At 41.9% G+C, this 18,217-nt stretch overlaps 3 protein-coding genes across 5 annotated transcripts in view; 2 read left to right on the top strand and 1 right to left on the bottom strand.

Moving 5' to 3' along the window:
- The window catches only part of LOC127693532 (ribonuclease SLFN12-like), a 209,364-nt gene that overhangs the window by 34,717 nt on the left and 156,430 nt on the right, over window positions 1–18,217 (top strand). The window lies entirely within an intron of this gene.
- Window positions 1–18,217, top strand: part of LOC127693540 (ribonuclease SLFN12-like) — a 200,824-nt gene that overhangs the window by 117,066 nt on the left and 65,541 nt on the right. The window lies entirely within an intron of this gene.
- Window positions 12,819–17,932, bottom strand: LOC127693536 (schlafen family member 12-like). Its single transcript, XM_052194472.1, has 3 exons — window positions 17,768–17,932; window positions 15,602–16,641; window positions 12,819–13,366 (listed from the first exon to the last, which is right to left on the bottom strand). Exons 1-3 carry the CDS (start codon window positions 17,914–17,916, stop codon window positions 12,819–12,821), a joined length of 1,737 nt encoding a protein of 578 aa, XP_052050432.1. The 5' UTR covers window positions 17,917–17,932.

Genomic DNA, 18,217 nt, shown 5'->3' with positions numbered 1-18,217 from the left:
ATTATACAATAGAGTTTACTCAGGGAATTGAGAGGGGAGTTGAGAGAGTAGAGACAGAGACAGACAGACAGAGAAAATAGGGGAGTAGAGGGCAGCCATGAGCCTGTGGTGAGAGAGGAGGGAGAGGAATGTGGAGAGAGGGGAAGCAGGAGCAGGAGGACAGAACAAGAAGAGCAAGACAGAGAAAGAAGGGGGCAAGCGAGCCCTTTTGTAGTGAGTCAGGCATACCTGGTGGTTGCCAGGTAACTGTGGGTAGACTAAATGCCAACATTCCTCCATTTTGGTTTAATTAAAAAAGGAGAAAAAATTTTTTTTAAAAAAAGGTGATTGTGGAGGAGGAATAGGGTTGTCGTGATCTTTAGCTACTTCCTGTTGACTTTGGAGTGACAGATCTCTGGAAAACCTACAAATATGGATATGGAGATGTTGGTCCAGTCTTAGGAGAGTTGCCTGTTTCCTTGCTGTCCAGGTTCTGTTAATCTTCTATGGGTAGACAGAAAGGAGCACATCTGGTAGAAGCGTATGTGTCTGTGAGAGAAGACTGGAGCATCTGGAGGTTTCTTCTCTGGAGCTGTCCTGGATATAGTAAATGCCTGGAATTGACTAAATGTCTGTGTATGCCTGCACTCGCGTGCAGGCATACACACACACACACACACACACACTCTAAAGGTAGAGAATAAAATTAAGTACCTGTGGGAGAAAAAAATTCTTGGGTGTACATTTGAATCCCTTAGGTCTTGGTGATTGTTGGTGAGGTGAGTCCCAATTCCAGGGCACAGAAAAGGAATCCCACACTCTGGAATAGGTAGCAAGTCAGAAGTTAGGCTATTGTCTGGCAGGTGCACTTATCTGGATGGAGTCTATTTGGTTCTTGAGAGGTAGATCTGAGTGGGTTACCTGTAATTATAAATTTACAAAAGAGAAAGATTTGTTAGCAACATGAACAGTCTTTAAGATTAGCATAGGGAAGACAAAAACATTTGGGGAGCAGAAGGAGCAAGAAGGGCTTTTTTCCCCTTCTGTCTAGGAAACTGAAAATATAAAAATTTAACAAAATGAGAAACAATGGTAAGTTTACATTTAAGAGACAAAGGAAATTTAAAACCTTGACCTTGTGAACATAGTTGATCATATACTTTAGCATGAGAAATACCTCAAGTCCATAGTGAAAAGGCAATCAAAGGAAACTTATATTTGAGCTTGTGATTATACAGTTGGATCATATAGTTTAGCAAGAGAAACACGTTAAGTCTACAGTTAAAAGGCAACCAAGGGAAACTTATATTTGAGAATGATAGCTGATAATGTAGATTCAGCACCAAGAAACACTTTAAATTTAGTTAAAAGACAATCAAAGAAGCCAAGCAGTGGTGGTGCATGCCTTTAATCCCAGCACTCGGGAGCTAGAGGCAGGCTGATTTCTGAGTTCGAAGCCAGCCTGAGTTCCAGGACAGAGAAATCCGGTCTCAAAAACCAAAAACAGAAACAAACATACAAACAAAAAAAGACAATCAAAGAAAATTTAATATTGGGAGGAACCCAGGTGACCAGTGGTACTGGTCACCTATCTTCCTATCTGGGCTGCTTTACCTTGGGCACAAACTCTGATGCTAACCCTGCAACATTCAGAAGAAGCTCCTCTCCTTGGCACTCTAACACACCCAGGATCCCAGAATCCCAGGATCCCAGGAGCTTAGTACACCAAGATCCCAGGGCCCCAGAGGCAGCTTGATTCCTACAAGCTCTGACACATCCGGGATCTCAGGATTACAGGATTCTGGAATGACAGGGCCACAGAGACAGTTGGACTCTGACGAGTTCTGACATAACCAGGATCACAGGAAGGACATGCTACAGTCACATATAGCAAGGGCAGTAGCACTAGAGATAATCAGATGGCAGGAGGCAAGCATGAGAACATAAGCAACAGAAACCAAGGTTACATGGCATCATCAGAACACAATTCTCCCACCATAGCAAGTCCTGGATACACCATCACAATGGAAAAGCAAGGTTCAGATCTAAAATCACTTCTCATGATGATGATAGAGGACTTTAAGAAGGACATAAATACAGGAAAACACAGGTAAACAGGTAGAAGCCCTCAAAGAGGAAATATAAAAATCCCTTAAGGAATTATAGGAAAACACAATCAAACAGGTGAAGGAAATGAACAAAACCATCACAGATCTAAAAATGGAAATAGAAACAATAAAGAAATCACAAAGGGAGACAACCCTGGAGAGAGAAAACCTAGGAAAGAGATCAGGAGTCATAGATGCAAGTATCACCAATAAAATACAAGAGATAGAAGAAAGAATCTCAGGTGCAGATGATACCATAGAAAACATTGACTCAACAGTCAAACAAAATTCAAAATGCAAAAAGCTCATAATCCAAAACATCCAGGAAATCCAGGACACAATGAGAAGATGAAACCTAAGGATGATAGGTATAGAAGAGAGCAAAGATTCCCAACTTTAAGGACCAGTAAACATCTTCAACAAAATTATATAAGAAAACTTCCCTAACATAAAGAAAGAGATGCCCATGAACACACAAGAAGCCCACAGAACTCCAAATAGACTGGACCTGAAAAGAAATTCACCCCATCACATAATAATCAAACTATCAAATGCACTAAACAAAGAAAGAATATTAAAAGCAGTAAGGGGAAAAGTTCAAGTAACATAAAGGCATTCCTATCAGAATTTTGCCAGACTTCACACCAGAAACTATAAAAGCTAGAAGATCCTGGGCAGTTGTCATACAGACCCCAAGAGAACACAAATGCCAGCCCAGGCTACTATACTCACCAAAACTCTCAATCATCATAGATGGAGAAAATAAGAAGTCTCGTGACAAAACCAAATTTATACAATATTTTTCAACAAACCCCGCTCTACAAAGGATAATAGATGGAAAACACCAACACAAGGAAGGGAACTATACCCTAGAAATATCAAGAATGAAATCTTTTAACAAACCTAAAAGAAGATAGCCACACAAACATAATTCCACCTCTAACAACAAAAATAACAGGAAGTAACACTCACTTTTCCTTAATATCTCTTAACATTAATGGATTCAATTCCCCAATAAAAAGATATAGACTAACAGACTGGATACGTAAACAGAACCCAACATTTTGCTGCGTACAGGAAATGCACCTCAGTGACAAAGACAGACACTACCTCAGAGTAAAAGGTTGGAAAGCAATTTTCCAAGCAAATGGTCCCAAGAAACCAGCTGGAGTAACCATTCTAACACTGAATAAAATTGACATTCAACCAAAAGTTGTCAAAAAAGATAAGGAAGAACACTTCATTCTGGTAAAAGGAAAAATCTACCAAGATGAAGTCTCAAATCTGAACATCTATGTAACGGCAGTCACATTTATAAAAGAAACTTTACTAAAACTCAAACCACACATCACATCCCATATAATAATCATGGGATACGTCAAAACCCCACTCTCAGCAATCGACAGAACATGGAGACAGAAATTGAACAGAGACACGATGAAACTAACAAGTTATGAACCAAATGGGTCTAGCAGATGTTTATAGAACATTTTATCCTAAAGCAAAAGAATATACCTCCTTCTCAGCACTTCAGGGTACCTTCTCTGAAATGGACCATATAATTGGTCACAAAACAGGCCTCAACAGATACAAGAAGATTGAGATAATCCCATGCACCCTATCAGATCACCATGGTCTAAGTCTGGTCTTAAATTCCAACAAAAACAACAGAAAACATACATACACATGGAAGCTGAACAACATTCTACTCAATGATAACCTGGTCAAGGAAGAAATAAATAAATAAAGTCTTTTTAGAATTTAGTGAAAATGAAGACACATCATGCCAAACTTATGGGACACAATAAAAGCAGTCATAAGTGGAAAACTCATAGCTCTAAGCGTTTCCAAAAAGAAACTGGAGAGAGCTTACACTAGCGGCTTGGCACTATACCTGAAAGCTTTAAACCAAAAAGATGCAAATACACCCATGAGGACTAGACAGTAGGAAATAATCAAACTTGGGGCTGAAATCAACCAAATAGAAACAAAAAGAACTATACAAAGAATCAACAAAAACAGGGGCTGTTTTTTTGAGAAAATCAACATGATTGATAAACCCTTAGCCAGAATAACCAGAAGGCACAGAGAGAGTACCTAAATTAATAAAGTCAGAATGAGAAGGGAGACATAACAGCAGAAAATGTGGAAATTCAAAAAATCATCAGATCTTACTACAAAAGCTTATACTCAACAAAAGTGGGAAATCTTGATGAAATGGATAATTTTCTAGACACATACCAGGTGCTAAAGTTAAAACAGGATCAGATAAACCATCTAAGCAGTCCCAGAACCCCTGAAGAAATAAAATCAGTCATTATGGCCTCTCAGCAAAAAAAGCCCAGGACCAGATGGATTTAGTGGAGAATTCTATCAGACTTTCAAGGTAGATCTAATACCAACACTCTTCAAACTATTCCACAAAATAGAAACAGAAGGAACACTACCTAATTCATTCTATGAAGCCGCAATTACACTTATACCTAAACCTAACAAAGACCAAACAAAGAAAGAGAACTTCTGAGCAAATCCCCTTAAAACACTGATGCAAAAATACTCAATAAAATTCTAGCCAACCGAATCCAAGAACACATCAAAACAATCATCCATAATGATCAAGTAGGCTTCATTCGAAGGATTCAGGGATAGTTCAATACATAGAAATCCATCAAAGTAATCCAATACAGAAACAAACTCAAAGAAAAAAAACCACATGGTCATTTCATTTCATTAGATGCTGAAATAGCATTTGACAATATTCAGCAATTTTGGTTGTGAGCAGCCACGTGAGCGCTGGGAATCCAAGCCTGGTTCTCTGCCAGGGTAGCCAGTGCTCTTTACTGCTGAGCGCTTGCTTCAGTCCCTGAAGTGTAGCATTAGAGAACATTGGTAGTGCGTAAGTGAGTCTGTGTGTAGCTGTGGGCTGGGAGGTCATGGCCTACAACACTATGTGGAGGTCAGAAGACAACTCACTTGAGATATTTTCTCTCTTTCCTGCACTGAGATCCCTGGGGCTGGAGCTCCTCAGGCAGGGTGGCAGATGCCTCCGTCCACTGAGCCATCACCTCACTGTCTCCAACATCAGCCTTTCCCTGAGGTTTGTCCACTTGACCTGAACACCTGTTGCCCGTTCTCGGTCTACATCCCTGCCCCACACTGTCACGGTCATCCTTTACTTGGGTTCCTCCTTCTGATGTTCCCATGTTAATTTAGCTCCTGACCTGTCACCCCAAGAGGCTGTCATCAAGCAGACAGCTGCTGCTTTTGTGAAACTCTCTGCCAATGACCCTCCCCTGAGTTCCCACAGCCTTGAAAGTGCAACAACTTCCTAGGTCGTCCATGATGTACCCAGATATTCTCATGACTTCACACTGATGTCACCTCCACCTACAAATGTTTCTAATGTGTCTCAGCCCCAGTGGCTGTTGTGTGGAGGCAGACTGATAGGGTGTCCTCTAGTCCAGTTACTGTGACAGGTGACAGGAGGTCCTCAGGCAGCTATGATAATGTGTCTTCTTACTTGTTAAGGTGTCAGAGGTCTAAGCCATAATTCTGAAAACCACAATCCCAAGAGGTCAAAACATCTAAAACCCCAAGCCTAGAAATATTATGCTGAAAAAACAATAAGAATTCTTTAAGAGAATTTGATGATGTTTTGTAAAGATCATCTATTTTAGAAACTTTTTAAAATGGCAGAACATTTGTTTGGCATCCAAATTTTCTTAAGTATAATTTCCCAGATTGAGCAATGAAATTTCCCAGATTGAGCAATGAAGCTTCTTTGAAGAAAGATACCAGCAAAAGAATTATATTTATAAAGACCCTTATCTGATAACAGAGTTGATGAAAAATGAAGTATATTTTAAAAATAAATCATATTGATAAAGACATATATCATAACAGAACATAGCTAAAGATGACTGGCATCTATGAGAACCCATCTCATAGCCTGCATCATCAGAACTCTTGTGAAGGGAAACCAAGTCTTTTATGAGCTCCATCAAAAGTCACAACAGGTAACTGCTGCATATACCATAGCTGCTGAGTGCCAAATGCTGAGAATTTTTATCCTTCACAAACATAGATGTACAATAAAGACATTTCTTCCTTTATGAAGGATATACCAACATCTCAATTATTGCGTAATCCTGGCATGTAAACTCAATGCTGTAAATATCTTACAGGTGTTATCTACAACACGAACAACATGACAATATGAATGTGAAAAATACAACACACCAAACCCTAAACAAACAATATCAACATTTTGAAATCCAATAATCAATACTTCATAGGAAATGATCGTACAAACAGAAAAATAGATGCCATCTATAGCCCCATAGAGACTTCTAGCATGGCCTCAGATCTGTGGACTGTCGTACATCCAAGAGATACAATGCTTTCCTTTAAGACAGAATGTACTCTCCTCATAGAAAATCATTGTACTCAATTTCCATATCTCTTTGAGCTTTCTGGAAACTTCCTGTTTATAGTATATGATATACATATACATCATATACATACATATAATTTATAAAATGAATGCAGTGGGCATTTAATCTCCGCATACTCTGACCTTTGTGACTATGATTTTGGATGCGTGAAAAGTCTTTTCCCACGTTGTTACCTACAAATCAGGTATTTAACAGCAATAAAACACAAGGCTGGATAGTAATACCATGACAAAAAGGTTTCTGTATCATACCACCTATTTCAACATTTTCTTTACTGACTTCTCTAGGAAGAGTGTCTCCCATAAATTAAAGGCACCATACATTTCATCAGCGAGGAGTGGTTAAACAGATAAGTAGAGACATGTATTATTAATTATGTTATTAATTAATAAATTTTTTTCTTTTTTTTAATTTATTGATATATTTATTTACATTTCAAATGATTTCCCCCTTTTTGAACCCCCACTCCCTGAAAGTCCCATCAGTCCCCTTCCCTCCCCCTGTTTTCCCACCCAACCCTTCCCACTTCCCTGTTCTGATTTTGCTCTATACTGCTTCACTGAGTCTTTTCAGAACAAGGGGCCACTCCTCCGTTCTTCTTGTACCTCATTTGATGTGTGGATTATGTTTTGGGTATTCCAGTTTTCTAGGTTAATATCCACTTATTAGTGAGTGCATACCATGATTCATCTTTTGAGTCTGGGTTACCTCACTTAGTATGATGTTCTCTAGCTCCATCCATTTGCCTAAGAATTTCATGAATTCATTGTTTCTAATGGCTGAATAGTACTCCATTGTGTAGATATACCACATTTTTTGCATCCACTCTTCTGTTGAGGGATACCTGGGTTCTTTCCAGCATCTGGCAATTATAAATAGGGCTGCTATGAACATAGTAGAGCATGTATCCTTATTGCATGGTGGGGAATCCTCTGGGTATATGCCCAGGAGTGGTATAGCAGGATCTTCTTGAAGTGAGGTGCCCAGTTTTTGGAGGAACCGCCAGACTGATTTCGAGAGTGGTTGTACCAATTTGCAACCCCACCAGCAGTGGAGGAGTGTTCCTCTTTCTCCACATCCTTGCCAACACCTGCTGTCTCCTGAATTTTTAATCTTAGCTATTCTGACTGGTGTAAGGTGAAATCTCAGGGTTGTTTTGATTTGCATTTCCCTAATGACTAATGAAGTTGAGCATTTTTTTAAGGTGTTTCTCTGCCATCTGAAGTTCTTCAGGTGAGAAATCTTTGTTTAACTCTGTACCCCATTTTTTAATAGGGTTGTTTGGTTTTCTGGAGTCTAACTTCTTGAGTTCTTTATATATATTGGATATTAGCCCTCTATCTGATGTAGGATTGGTGAAGATCTTTTCCCAATTTGTTGGTTGCCGATTTGTCCTTTTGATGGTGTCCTTTGCCGTACAGAAACTTTGTAATTTTATGAGGTCCCATTTGTCAATTCTTGATCTTAGAGAATATGCTATTGGTGTTCTGTTCAGAAACTTTCTCCCTATACCGATGTCCTCAAGGGTCTTCCCCAGTTTCTTTTCTATTAGCTTCAGAGTGTCTGGCTTTATGTGGTAGTCCTTGATCCATTTGGATTTGAGCTTAGTACAAGGAGACAAGGATGGATCAATTCGCATTCTTCTGCATGCTGACCTCCAGTTGAACCAGCACCATTTGTTGAAAAGGCTATCTTTTTTCCATTGGATGTTTTCAGCCCCTTTGTCGAGGATCAAGTGGCCATAGGTGTGTGGGTTCATTTCTGGATCTTCAATCCTGTTCCATTGATCTGCCTGCCGGTCACTGTACCAATACCATGCAGTTTTTAACACTATTGCTCTGAAGAATTGCTTGAGGTCAGGGATACTGATTCCCCCAGACTTTCTTTTGTTGCTGAGAATAGTTTTAGCTATCCTGGGTTTTTTGTTATTCCAGATGAATTTGAGAATTGCTCTTTCTAACTCTGTGAATAATTGAGTTGGGATTTTGATGGGTATTGCATTGAATCTGTATATTGCTTTTGGCAAAATGGCCATTTTAACTATATTGATCCTGCCGATCCATGAGCATGAGAGGTTTTCCCATTTTTGAGGTCTTCTTCCATTTCCTTCTTCAGAGTCTTGAAGTTCTTGTCATACAGATCTTTCACATGTTTGGTAAGAGTCACCCCAAGGTACTTTATACTGTTTGTGGCTATTGTGAAGGGGGTCATTTCCCTAATTTCTTTCTCAGCCTGCTTATCCTTTGAGTATAGGAAGGCCACTGATTTGCTTGAGTTGATTTTATAACCTGCTACTTTGCTGAAGTTGTTTATCAGCTGTAGGAGTTCTCTAGGGGAGTTTTTTGGGTCACTTAGGTAGACTATCATGTCATCTGCAAATAATGATAGTTTGACTTCTTCCTTTCCAATTTGTATCCCTTTGACCTCCTTATGTTGTCTAATTGCCCGAGCTAGTACCTCAAGTACAATATTGAAAAGATAAGGAGAAAGGGGGCAGTCCTGTCTAGTCCCTGATTTTAGTGGGATTGCTTCAAGTTTCTCTCCATTTAGTTTGATGCTGGCTACCGGTTTGCTGTATATTGCTTTAACGATGTTTAGGTATGGGCCTTGAATTCCTGCTCTTTCCAAGACTTTAAGCATGAAAGGATGCTGAATTTTGTCAAATGCTTTTTCAGCATCCAATGAAATGACCATGTGGTTTTTTTCTTTGAGTTTGTTTATGTAGTGGATTGCATTGATGGATTTCTGTATATTGAACCAACCCTGCATCCCTGGGATAAAGCCTACTTGATCATGGTGGATGATCGTTTTGATGTGTTCTTGGATTCGGTTGGCAAGAATTTTATTGTGTATTTTTGCATCGATGTTCATAAGGGAGATTGGTCTGAAGTTTTCTTTCTTTGTTGGATCTTTGTGTGGTTTTGGTATCAGCGTAATTGTGGCTTCGTAGAAGGAATTGGGTAGGGTTCCTTCTGTTTCTATTTTGTGGAATAGTTTGAAGAGTATTGGTGTTAGGTCTTCTTTGAATGTCTGATAGAATTCTGCACTGAAACCATCTGGTCCTGTGCTTTTTTTGGTTGGAAGACTTTCTATGACCCCTTCTATTTCTTTAGGGGTTATGGGACTGTTTAGATGATCTATCTGGTCCTGATTTAATTTTGGTATTTGGTATCTATCTAGGAAATTGTCCATTTCCTCCAGATTCTCCAGTTGTGTTGAGTATAGGCTTTTGTAGTAGGATCTGATGATTTTTTGGATTTCCTCAGTTTCTGTCGTAATATCTCCCTTTTCATTTCTAATTTTGTTAATTTGGATACTTTCTCTTTGCCCTTGGGTCAGTCTGGCTAAGGGTTTATCTATCTTGTTGATTTTCTCAAAGAACCAGCTCCTGGACTCGTTGATTCTTTGTATGGTTCTCTTTGTTTCCACTTGATTGATTTCAGCCCTGAGTTTGATAATTTCCTGTCTTCTACTCCTCCCGGATGAAACAGCTTCTTTTTGTTCCAGGGCTTTCAGGTGTGTCATTAAGCTGCTGGTATATGCTCTCTCCATTTTCTTTTTGGAGGCACTCAGGGCTATGAGTTTTCCTCTTAGCACTGCTTTCATTGTGTCCCAAAGATTTTGGTATGTTGTGCCTTCATTTTCATTAAATTCTAAAAAGTCTCTGATTTCTTTCCTTATTTCTTCTTTGGCCAAGGTATCATTGAGTAGAGTATTGTTCAGCCTCCATGTGGATGTGGGCTTTCTGTTGTTTTTGTTGCTATTGAAAACCACTCTTACACCATAGTGATCTGATAGGAGGCTTGAGAGTAGTTTGATCTTCTTGTATTTGTTGAGGTCTGTCTTGTGACCAATTATATGGTCGATTTTGGAGAAGGTACCATGCGGTGCTGAGAAAAAGGTATATTCTTTTGCTTTAGGGTGAAATGTTCTATAGATATCAGTCAAATCCAATTGGTCCAAAGCTTCAATTAGTTTTACTGTGTCCCTGTTTAGTTTCTGTTTTCCTGATCGGTCCATTGAGGAGAGTGGAGTGTTGAAGTCCCCCATAATTATTGTGTTAGGTGCAATGTGTGCTTTGAGCTTTAGTAAAGTTTATTTTACGAATGAGGGTGCCCTTGCATTTGGCGCATAGATGTTCAGAATTGAAAGTTCTTCTTGGTGGATTTTTCCTTTGACCAGCAAGAAGTGTCCCTCAGTGTCTCTTTTGATGACTTTAGATTGAAAGTCAATTTTATCTGATATTAGAATGGCTACTCCGGCTCGTTTCCTGAGACCATTGGCTTGTAAAGTTGTCTTCCAGCCTTTTACTCTAAGGTAGTTTTTGTCTTTGACATTTAGGTATGTTTCCTGTATGCAGCAAAATGTAGGGTCTTGTTTCCTTATCCAGTCTGTTAGTCTATGTCTTTTTATTGGGGAATTGAGTCCATTGATGTTAAAAGATATTAAGGAATAGAGATTATTACTTCCTGTCATTTTTGATGTTATTTTTATATTTGAGTGATTATCTTCTTTTGGGTTTGATGAGGAAAGTTACTATCTTACTTTTTCCAGGGTGTAGTTTCCCTCCTTGTATTGGAGTTTTCCTCCTATTATTCTTTGTAGAGCTGGGTTTGTGGAAAGATATTGTGTAAATTTGGTTTTGTCATGGAATATCTTAGTTTCTCCATCTATTGTGATTGAGAGTTTTGCTGGGTATAGTAGTCTTGGCTGACATTTGTGTTTCTCTGGTGTGTTGGTATAACCAGGACTTGCTGATGTTGGAGAGTTTGGTTCAGATGCTGCCATATTGCCTAGATTTCTGTTAGTAGCGTTCCTGCATTTGCCCTTTGCCATCTTGTTCTCTGGATTTAGTTGGTCTTGTCCCTGGCTGGTGTTTGGGCCTCCTGAGGGGCTCTGGGGCTATTACTACAACACTATATGGCTGGGTTTCCCCTGTCGCAGATTGCTGCTGTGCTGTCCTCCTCTTGGGTGCCCTTGCAGGTCTAGTGTGCTTTGCCCCAGATTGTGAATGTGGAACAGATGGAGCCCGTGTGCACCCCCAGGGAGCGCCAACAGTGTATGCTGCGGGGACCTCCCCTGCGTGCTGATCACTCCACTGGGCAGCTGATCCCCCAACCGGGCTGGTGCACACAAGGTTAGCCTGGCTGCCCAGGCCCTGAGTCCAGGCAAATGCCTGGGAGGCCAAGATCCAAGCAAAGTTCCCCTCAGGCTATGACTGTTAATTGGGTCTGCAGGTGACCAGGATGGCGGGCGTGCGCGCTCGTGCTCCCCGAAAGCGCCGGGAGAGTCTGCTGTGCTAACAACCTCCTGGGCGGGTTGACACACAGATGGCCCACCAAGCCGCCCAGTTCTTGGGGTCAGTCCAGGGCCTGTTGGGGCCTAGACCGTCGCTTTGTTAGTCTCTGGCTATGCTTGTTAGCCTGCTCTGCACGCCAGAGCTCTCTGGCGTCCTGCAGGCAAAATGGTGGCGCGCGCGCACTGGCCAGGGCAAAAAACCTCCTGGCTGGGTTGGCACCCCAATGGCCCCCGGAACAGCCCAGGGCCTGGGTGCAGGCCAACGCCCGTCGGGCTCAGACCCCAGCGGTGTTGGCCTCGGATTATGTTTGTGTACCTCAGTCTGTCCGATCTCTCTGGAGTCCGAAACCAAGATGGAGGCGAGCCTCTCCTGACTGGCAGGAGGCAGAGTTCTGAAGTGGCTTCTGAGCAGCGAAAGGCGCCACAAAACCGCAGCTGCTTGCAGCCCGGCTTGTCAGCGAAGGTCAGTGGTCGTGGGCAAAGGGCCTAACTGGACCCTGTGTCACCTTGGTTCCACTGCTGATGGCCCTTCAGCTGGACCAGCCACTGCTGCACTGCCGCCACCACGGCCGCCGCCGCTGCCCTAATTAATAAATTTTTAGAGAGGCTCTCACTGCATAACTCTGGCTGCCCTGGAACTCTTTACATAGACCGGGATGCCCTGCCTTCCGCCAGGTGCTGGAATCAAAGGCATGGGGCACATACATGACTCAGGGACGCACTATTAATGCTATGGTTTGTCATTTGCATCTTCAATGGCCAATCCGTTTTCCAGAACTTGGTTTCTATTCCTCTGAAGCTCAAAGTTTCATTTCTGTATTTTTATAGAATTGAAGAACATTATCACTTACATACTGTGAATTATCATTGTGCCATACTCCATTTTTTTACATCAAGCCAGGCTCGAATATGAGTTAATACATTTCTCGAAAAGTAAACTATTTAATTGCATTCCTTTAAAAACACAGAGATAAAATGATCAATTTTTCCTGGGTAAGCTGTATAAAGACTCATGACCTCCTAAGATTTCAGCAAGAGCTTTTTCTAAGTCCCTTACTGTCTTGGTTGTCAGATAATATTTGCGTGGGTAACGTATTTCTGAGCTAGAATCATAAAGACACACGACCTTATGACCCAAGTATGTTATCTTTATCCCGATACCTATTTTCCCAGCGTAACCACCCTGGTTTACCAACGTCTGCTTTAAGGTTAGGGCAATTTGTTTATAATAGCCCTTTAACTCGGCCCCTAGTTTCCTCAGAAGAGCACTGTTGACTTCCAGGTCCTCTTCTCCCCGGACAAAGCCGTGCAGGGTCAGGAGACTGTCCTGGGAACCGTGAAGTACGTCACAGATGACTCCCTGCTTCTCTTGCAAGCCCAGATCCAAAGCCCAGCTCTTAGAGATGACCAGTGTTCCTTTAGGAAGCGAGCACAACTCTGTCAGGAGGAACTGCTCATAGCCTTCATGCGGTAAGAAAGGTTTCATGCAGAGGGCTTCTGGAGAGCGTATCACCTTTCCAGATATCACTAGACAAGAAAAGAAACAGAACAGATTATAAAAGTAAAATGCCAGGTATGTCGCGTGGGACACCTCACCCAGCAGTTTGTAAATCCCACACTTTGCATCCCAACACACAAGATACCAAACACTGACTCAAGAACTGGAGGGAGGCAGATGCAAGGGGGACTTAGAAACTCAAGCTGCCAAAGAAGGACCATGGAAGCAGATGACCTCCCACAGTCCTGCCTTTTCCATGACATGTGAATCAGAGGCTTGCTTGGGGGAACTCCATGGATGAGAAGAGTCGGGAGAGCAAAGGACAGACTAAAGCTGAGGAGAGAAAAGTCAGGTGATGAAACAGGCAAAATCATGGCGAAACGGGAGGGTCCTCAGAGCAAAGGAGGGAGCAGAGCACATTCCCAGGGCTCCAGGGATGGGAGAGGCTGCCTCAGAGAGGACCACAAGGGGGACTAGGCTTCCCTGTTGAGCAGAAACTGGCAGTTCTAGCCATATGGTAGCACATACTTCTTCAAAGTCTTATAGAGAAGAGAGTAAAGGAATTTGAAGGGACACTCTCACCTTCTACCTGGCAGGCCAGAATTACAGAGGACATTTCTTTTGTTTGTTCCCCTATCTGAGAATGTCACATGTTGCCAGGTGCTATCCTGTGTGTGTATGTGTGTGTGTGTGTGTGTGTGTGTGTGTGTACTAAGATACTTGAGAGACCTGAAATCAAGTAACACTCCCAGTACAGGAGGAAGCCTGGAGACACCTTTCAGCACAGAGCCCTGTTGAGCAAGGAGGCTGGAACCTGGTCACAGCACCCCACCTAGGCAGCCAGGGTGAAAGTACCTGGAAGGGGAGCACTGTGTTGGGGCGCATCAGGATCGTCATACATAGAGCAGCAATGGGGACTGTGTGACAGGCTGTTTGATTGAAGAGTGGGTTTATCTTGCTTGGAAAAACCTGAGAAGACAAAGGTAATTTTAAATTTCCCAGAAATCCATTAACACTTGCAAAGCACATTAAAAGTCTCAATTGAAACCTGTGTATTTAATAGAAAATGGAATCAGATTATAAGGTTAAAAAGAAACTACCAAATTAGATTCTGATGATACTGAACTGCATTGTACTACCCTCAATAAAATATAACTGTAGAAGGATGCTAAGAATGTATTAACAATAAATTGATACCTTGTTAATACATGTCTTAACAGTTAGATGAGTACATTTTACTTTGGGTTTTCTTTTCTTTTCTTTTTTTTTTTAAATTGAGATAGGGTCTCACAAAGCCCAGGCTGGACTCAAAGTCACTACATCGCCAAAGGTGACTGTGATTTTCTGATCCACCTGCATTGGCCTCCAAAGGTTTTGCATTACAATGGCACTACCATGCCTAAATTTAGGGTTTTATGCAGCACGGGGTGGGGGTGGTTTGGGGAGGAGAAGTTTGTAACCAGAGTTTCTTGCATGCTAGGCAAGCATTCTCCCAACTAAGAAATGTCAGCAGGTTTGGTTTATGTTAAAAGCAGTTAAATCTAGAAGGCAGGAAGCCTGCTCAGCAAGTAGTTTGTAAAGAATCTGAAAAGCTTGTATTTTCAGAGACTGTAATGTTCTGGTGTGAGTTCACATGAGGTCTTCATGTCCTAAAGCCAGAATGAAACCAGAGAACTGAGATTAGGGCATAGGGTGGGCTACAGAAGCCTTGCTGTATGAGAGACTGGGACAAGCAAGCTAGCAATGGTCTGGAGAGAGACAAGAGGAGCTGGGTGGGCAACTCTGTGTGGCTGTGTGAAGATCAGTGCCCAGGAAGGCCAGTGTCCACTCAAGGCTGCACTGCTCAGCTTTCTGATGGAAATGGGCATGCCCTGAGTCTAGGACAGGACGACACTCTTACTGTTCTGCTGCAGCAAGAAGGGCAGCATTGTCCCCTGACCTGAGACTTGGAAGGGATATCAATGCTGTTGCAGGTGACAAGAGCCTTGAAGGGTATTATGAGGCCTGGCTCCTCCCTGCTCTTGCTCCAGTTCCAGCTACTGGAGAGGCAGACTGTATCAGTCTTGGCCATTGCGAAGGAAGCAGCTCACAGCATTATTGAAAGTCATGAATATACTTTCCATAGGGAACCAGAGATCAATAAACTAGCTGTCGATATGTGAGGAGTTTTCAGCATGCCCAAGCCCAGAAATCATCTTCCAACACGTTAGCTTATTATTAATTAAATTATTAATTAAACTAATTATTAATCTCTGTTCATCAACCTGCTCTGGGATCCATCTGGTGCTTCACCCATTCCTCTGTGGTAAACCTCTTCACACAGCTGTCTTCCACATTCCAGGATTCGGGCTCTGCAGCGAACACTGCACAGCAGAATCTCTCCACTCTGAGTGCACACACATATGAACACACGGCTCCAGATTTGTATACTTCAATGAATTTGCACATGTACTTGATCTTCTCCTTCTGCCCACAGAAGTGAGTGACAGGCAGCTGTCGGATGCACATTCCTATTTCACTCTCTAGAAGAACAAGATGGCTCTCCTCTGCTTCAAAACCAATAATTTTCTGGGTTTTGCCATCCAAACCAATGAACAAATATCCCCCATCAGTGTTTGCAAATGCAGAAACAGTTTGAGAGAGAATCTCTAAAATCTCTTCCTTAGGAAAAATCTTGTCCTTGAGTGTCAATTTTACTTCAGCATGTGTGGATTTAGCGAAACAGAATGTCTCCTCATAGGCAAGCCAGTCTCTGTTAAATAAGTTAAGACATTCATTTAGCAGTTGATTATGGATGTTTTCCCCAGGTGAGTTTGGTCTGGATCTGAGGAACTGCAGTGCAGCAGCTGATGTCAGTTCATTCGAGGATGAGATGCGTCTCTGGTACAAGTTGGTTTTCAAGGTGGTGATTCCTGGACCTTTGTGATTCGGCTTCCATGGTTTCACAAAAATGAAAAAGTAGTCTTTTTGCTGCATGTAGTCTAGATATTCATGAGGAAGTTGCAGGACCCCGAGAAAGGAATCTTCCAAATCCCGTCCTATTCCATCTCTGGTGAAGCTGTAGTTTTCATTTTTAATGTGAGCCTTGACCACACCCCCTCCAGAATTGAGCAGGGCACACACAGCCTGTAAGATATTTTTGGCCTCTCTTCTTTTTTGTTGACTATCTTTCATTGAATTCCTTTTCTTCTCTCCAAGTGTGATTTCTCCTACAGACAGAACCAGTTCCGAATAGTCTGTGTCCTGATCAACAGTGATGCTCATTTTGCAGTCACTGTCTCTGCTTTCCAGATGAAATCCTTTCCTGCAAGACAGACAAAGCCATTACAGAAGGACCTGAGTAGTTAGAGCCAGCAGTACCAGAAAACACAACCAATTGAGCTGCTGTGAATGAGCAAGTGAGAAGGTCAGATGTGATCTTTGTTTTCAGAGTGTTGGGGCAATTTTGATCTGACTACAATCATGGACACTCACTAAATTTTCTGATTTGAGTTCATGACTGTATAGGATCCTCTTCTAACTATTTTTAATTAAGAAACTTCATTGTATATACACATCCCACATGTCACTGTGTTGTATAAGGAACTTTCAAATATTTTTATCCTAATGTATTTTGTGTTTTATGTGTATGAGTGTTTTGTGTGCATATATGTCCATGTATTACTGAGATGCCTCATGTCATTGGAGGTCAAAAGAGATGTTGGATGCTTTCAGGCTGGAGATATGGGTGATTGTGAACCCTGATGTAAGTGCTGGGACTTGGGTCCTGTTGCTTTATAGGAGCAACAAGCTATCTTACACTGTGAGCCAACACTGTGGCCCTACAGAAGGACAGTTTACTTAAGAGTATGCTGTACATTGAGTGTGTTCTCCTGGCTATCTTATTTGCTGTCACCATCCCATCTGTCCCCTATGCTCCCTTAGATAATTTCAGACACACACACACACACACACACACACACACACACACACACACACACACACACAGGGTTTCTCAGATGGTTAATATACACACCCTAGGAACCACAGCTGAGAGGAAATATATGAGATTTGTCATTCTGAGACTGCCTTGGTTCACTTCATCTGATTCTGTCCCATGGTACCATCCCCTCCCCCTTCTTTTGTGGAAGTTGGGGTGACAGTCAGGGCTGTGCATGTGTCAGAAAAGCATTCCCCAGGAAGCCCAGCCCAGCCCCTCTCCTGCTTATCCTGGATGTTCTCAGTTCTCCATTCTCCAGCTTCCTCCTGGCGTGGCTCTATGCTCTAGAATCCTCATGTTCTCTTTTCATTCTCTTGGGACCTTTTCCCGAATCTCATGAAGTCATATTTGAGCTCTGTTCAGGAACACTCTCGAAGTCCTAGCATGTTCTCCATTTCTTCTGCCTGTCCTGATGCTGCTTTCCAGTTCTTCCCACTCTGACAATAGCAACCAGTTTACAGACCGTGAATCCTTCCTTCTTCCTGGCTTGGCATGCTGTCTTTTTTGATGAATGCCCCCTGGACCCTTGAGTTGAAAAGAGGGCTCTGTGAATGTCGGTGGATCCACATCTTTCACCAACTGTGGGGGGTTTCCAGCCATCTCTCCTTCAGATAACTTTTCAACTCTTTCTGACATCAGATTCTGGGGACAGAAACAATGTTAGTTCATGTGTGTTAGTTCATGACAATGCTCCACACAGTGTTGGGTTCTGTGTGTTTTCTTCAGTTCCTCTTTATGTACCTTGGGCTTCAGGGTTTCATTGGTCTTTTCTTCAACCTTACAGATTCATTTTTCTGCCTAGTAAGTCTGGTGTTGGACCTTTCTAATAATTCTTTTAATTTCAAGAATCTTGTACACCTTGTTTATTTCCTTTCTGTGATATTTAATGAGTTCATTTATT

This window comes from Apodemus sylvaticus, chromosome 10 (genome assembly GCF_947179515.1).
Source record: "Apodemus sylvaticus chromosome 10, mApoSyl1.1, whole genome shotgun sequence".
Lineage (NCBI taxonomy): Eukaryota > Metazoa > Chordata > Mammalia > Rodentia > Muridae > Apodemus > Apodemus sylvaticus.
Note: the sequence above shows the minus strand (reverse complement) of the source record. Positions and strands in the feature narration are given on the sequence as shown.

Coding starts and splice junctions, on each gene's coding strand:
- LOC127693536 (XM_052194472.1), bottom strand. CDS start 17,916: ATGGCTGGAAACCCCCCACAGTTGGTGAAAGATGTGGATCCACCGACA. Junction 16,642..17,767: donor GATTCACGGTCTGTAAACTG/GTTGCTATTGTC, acceptor TCTGTCTTGCAG/GAAAGGATTTCATCTGGAAA. Junction 13,367..15,601: donor CCAGATGGATCCCAGAGCAG/GTTGATGAACAG, acceptor TTTCTTGTCTAG/TGATATCTGGAAAGGTGATA.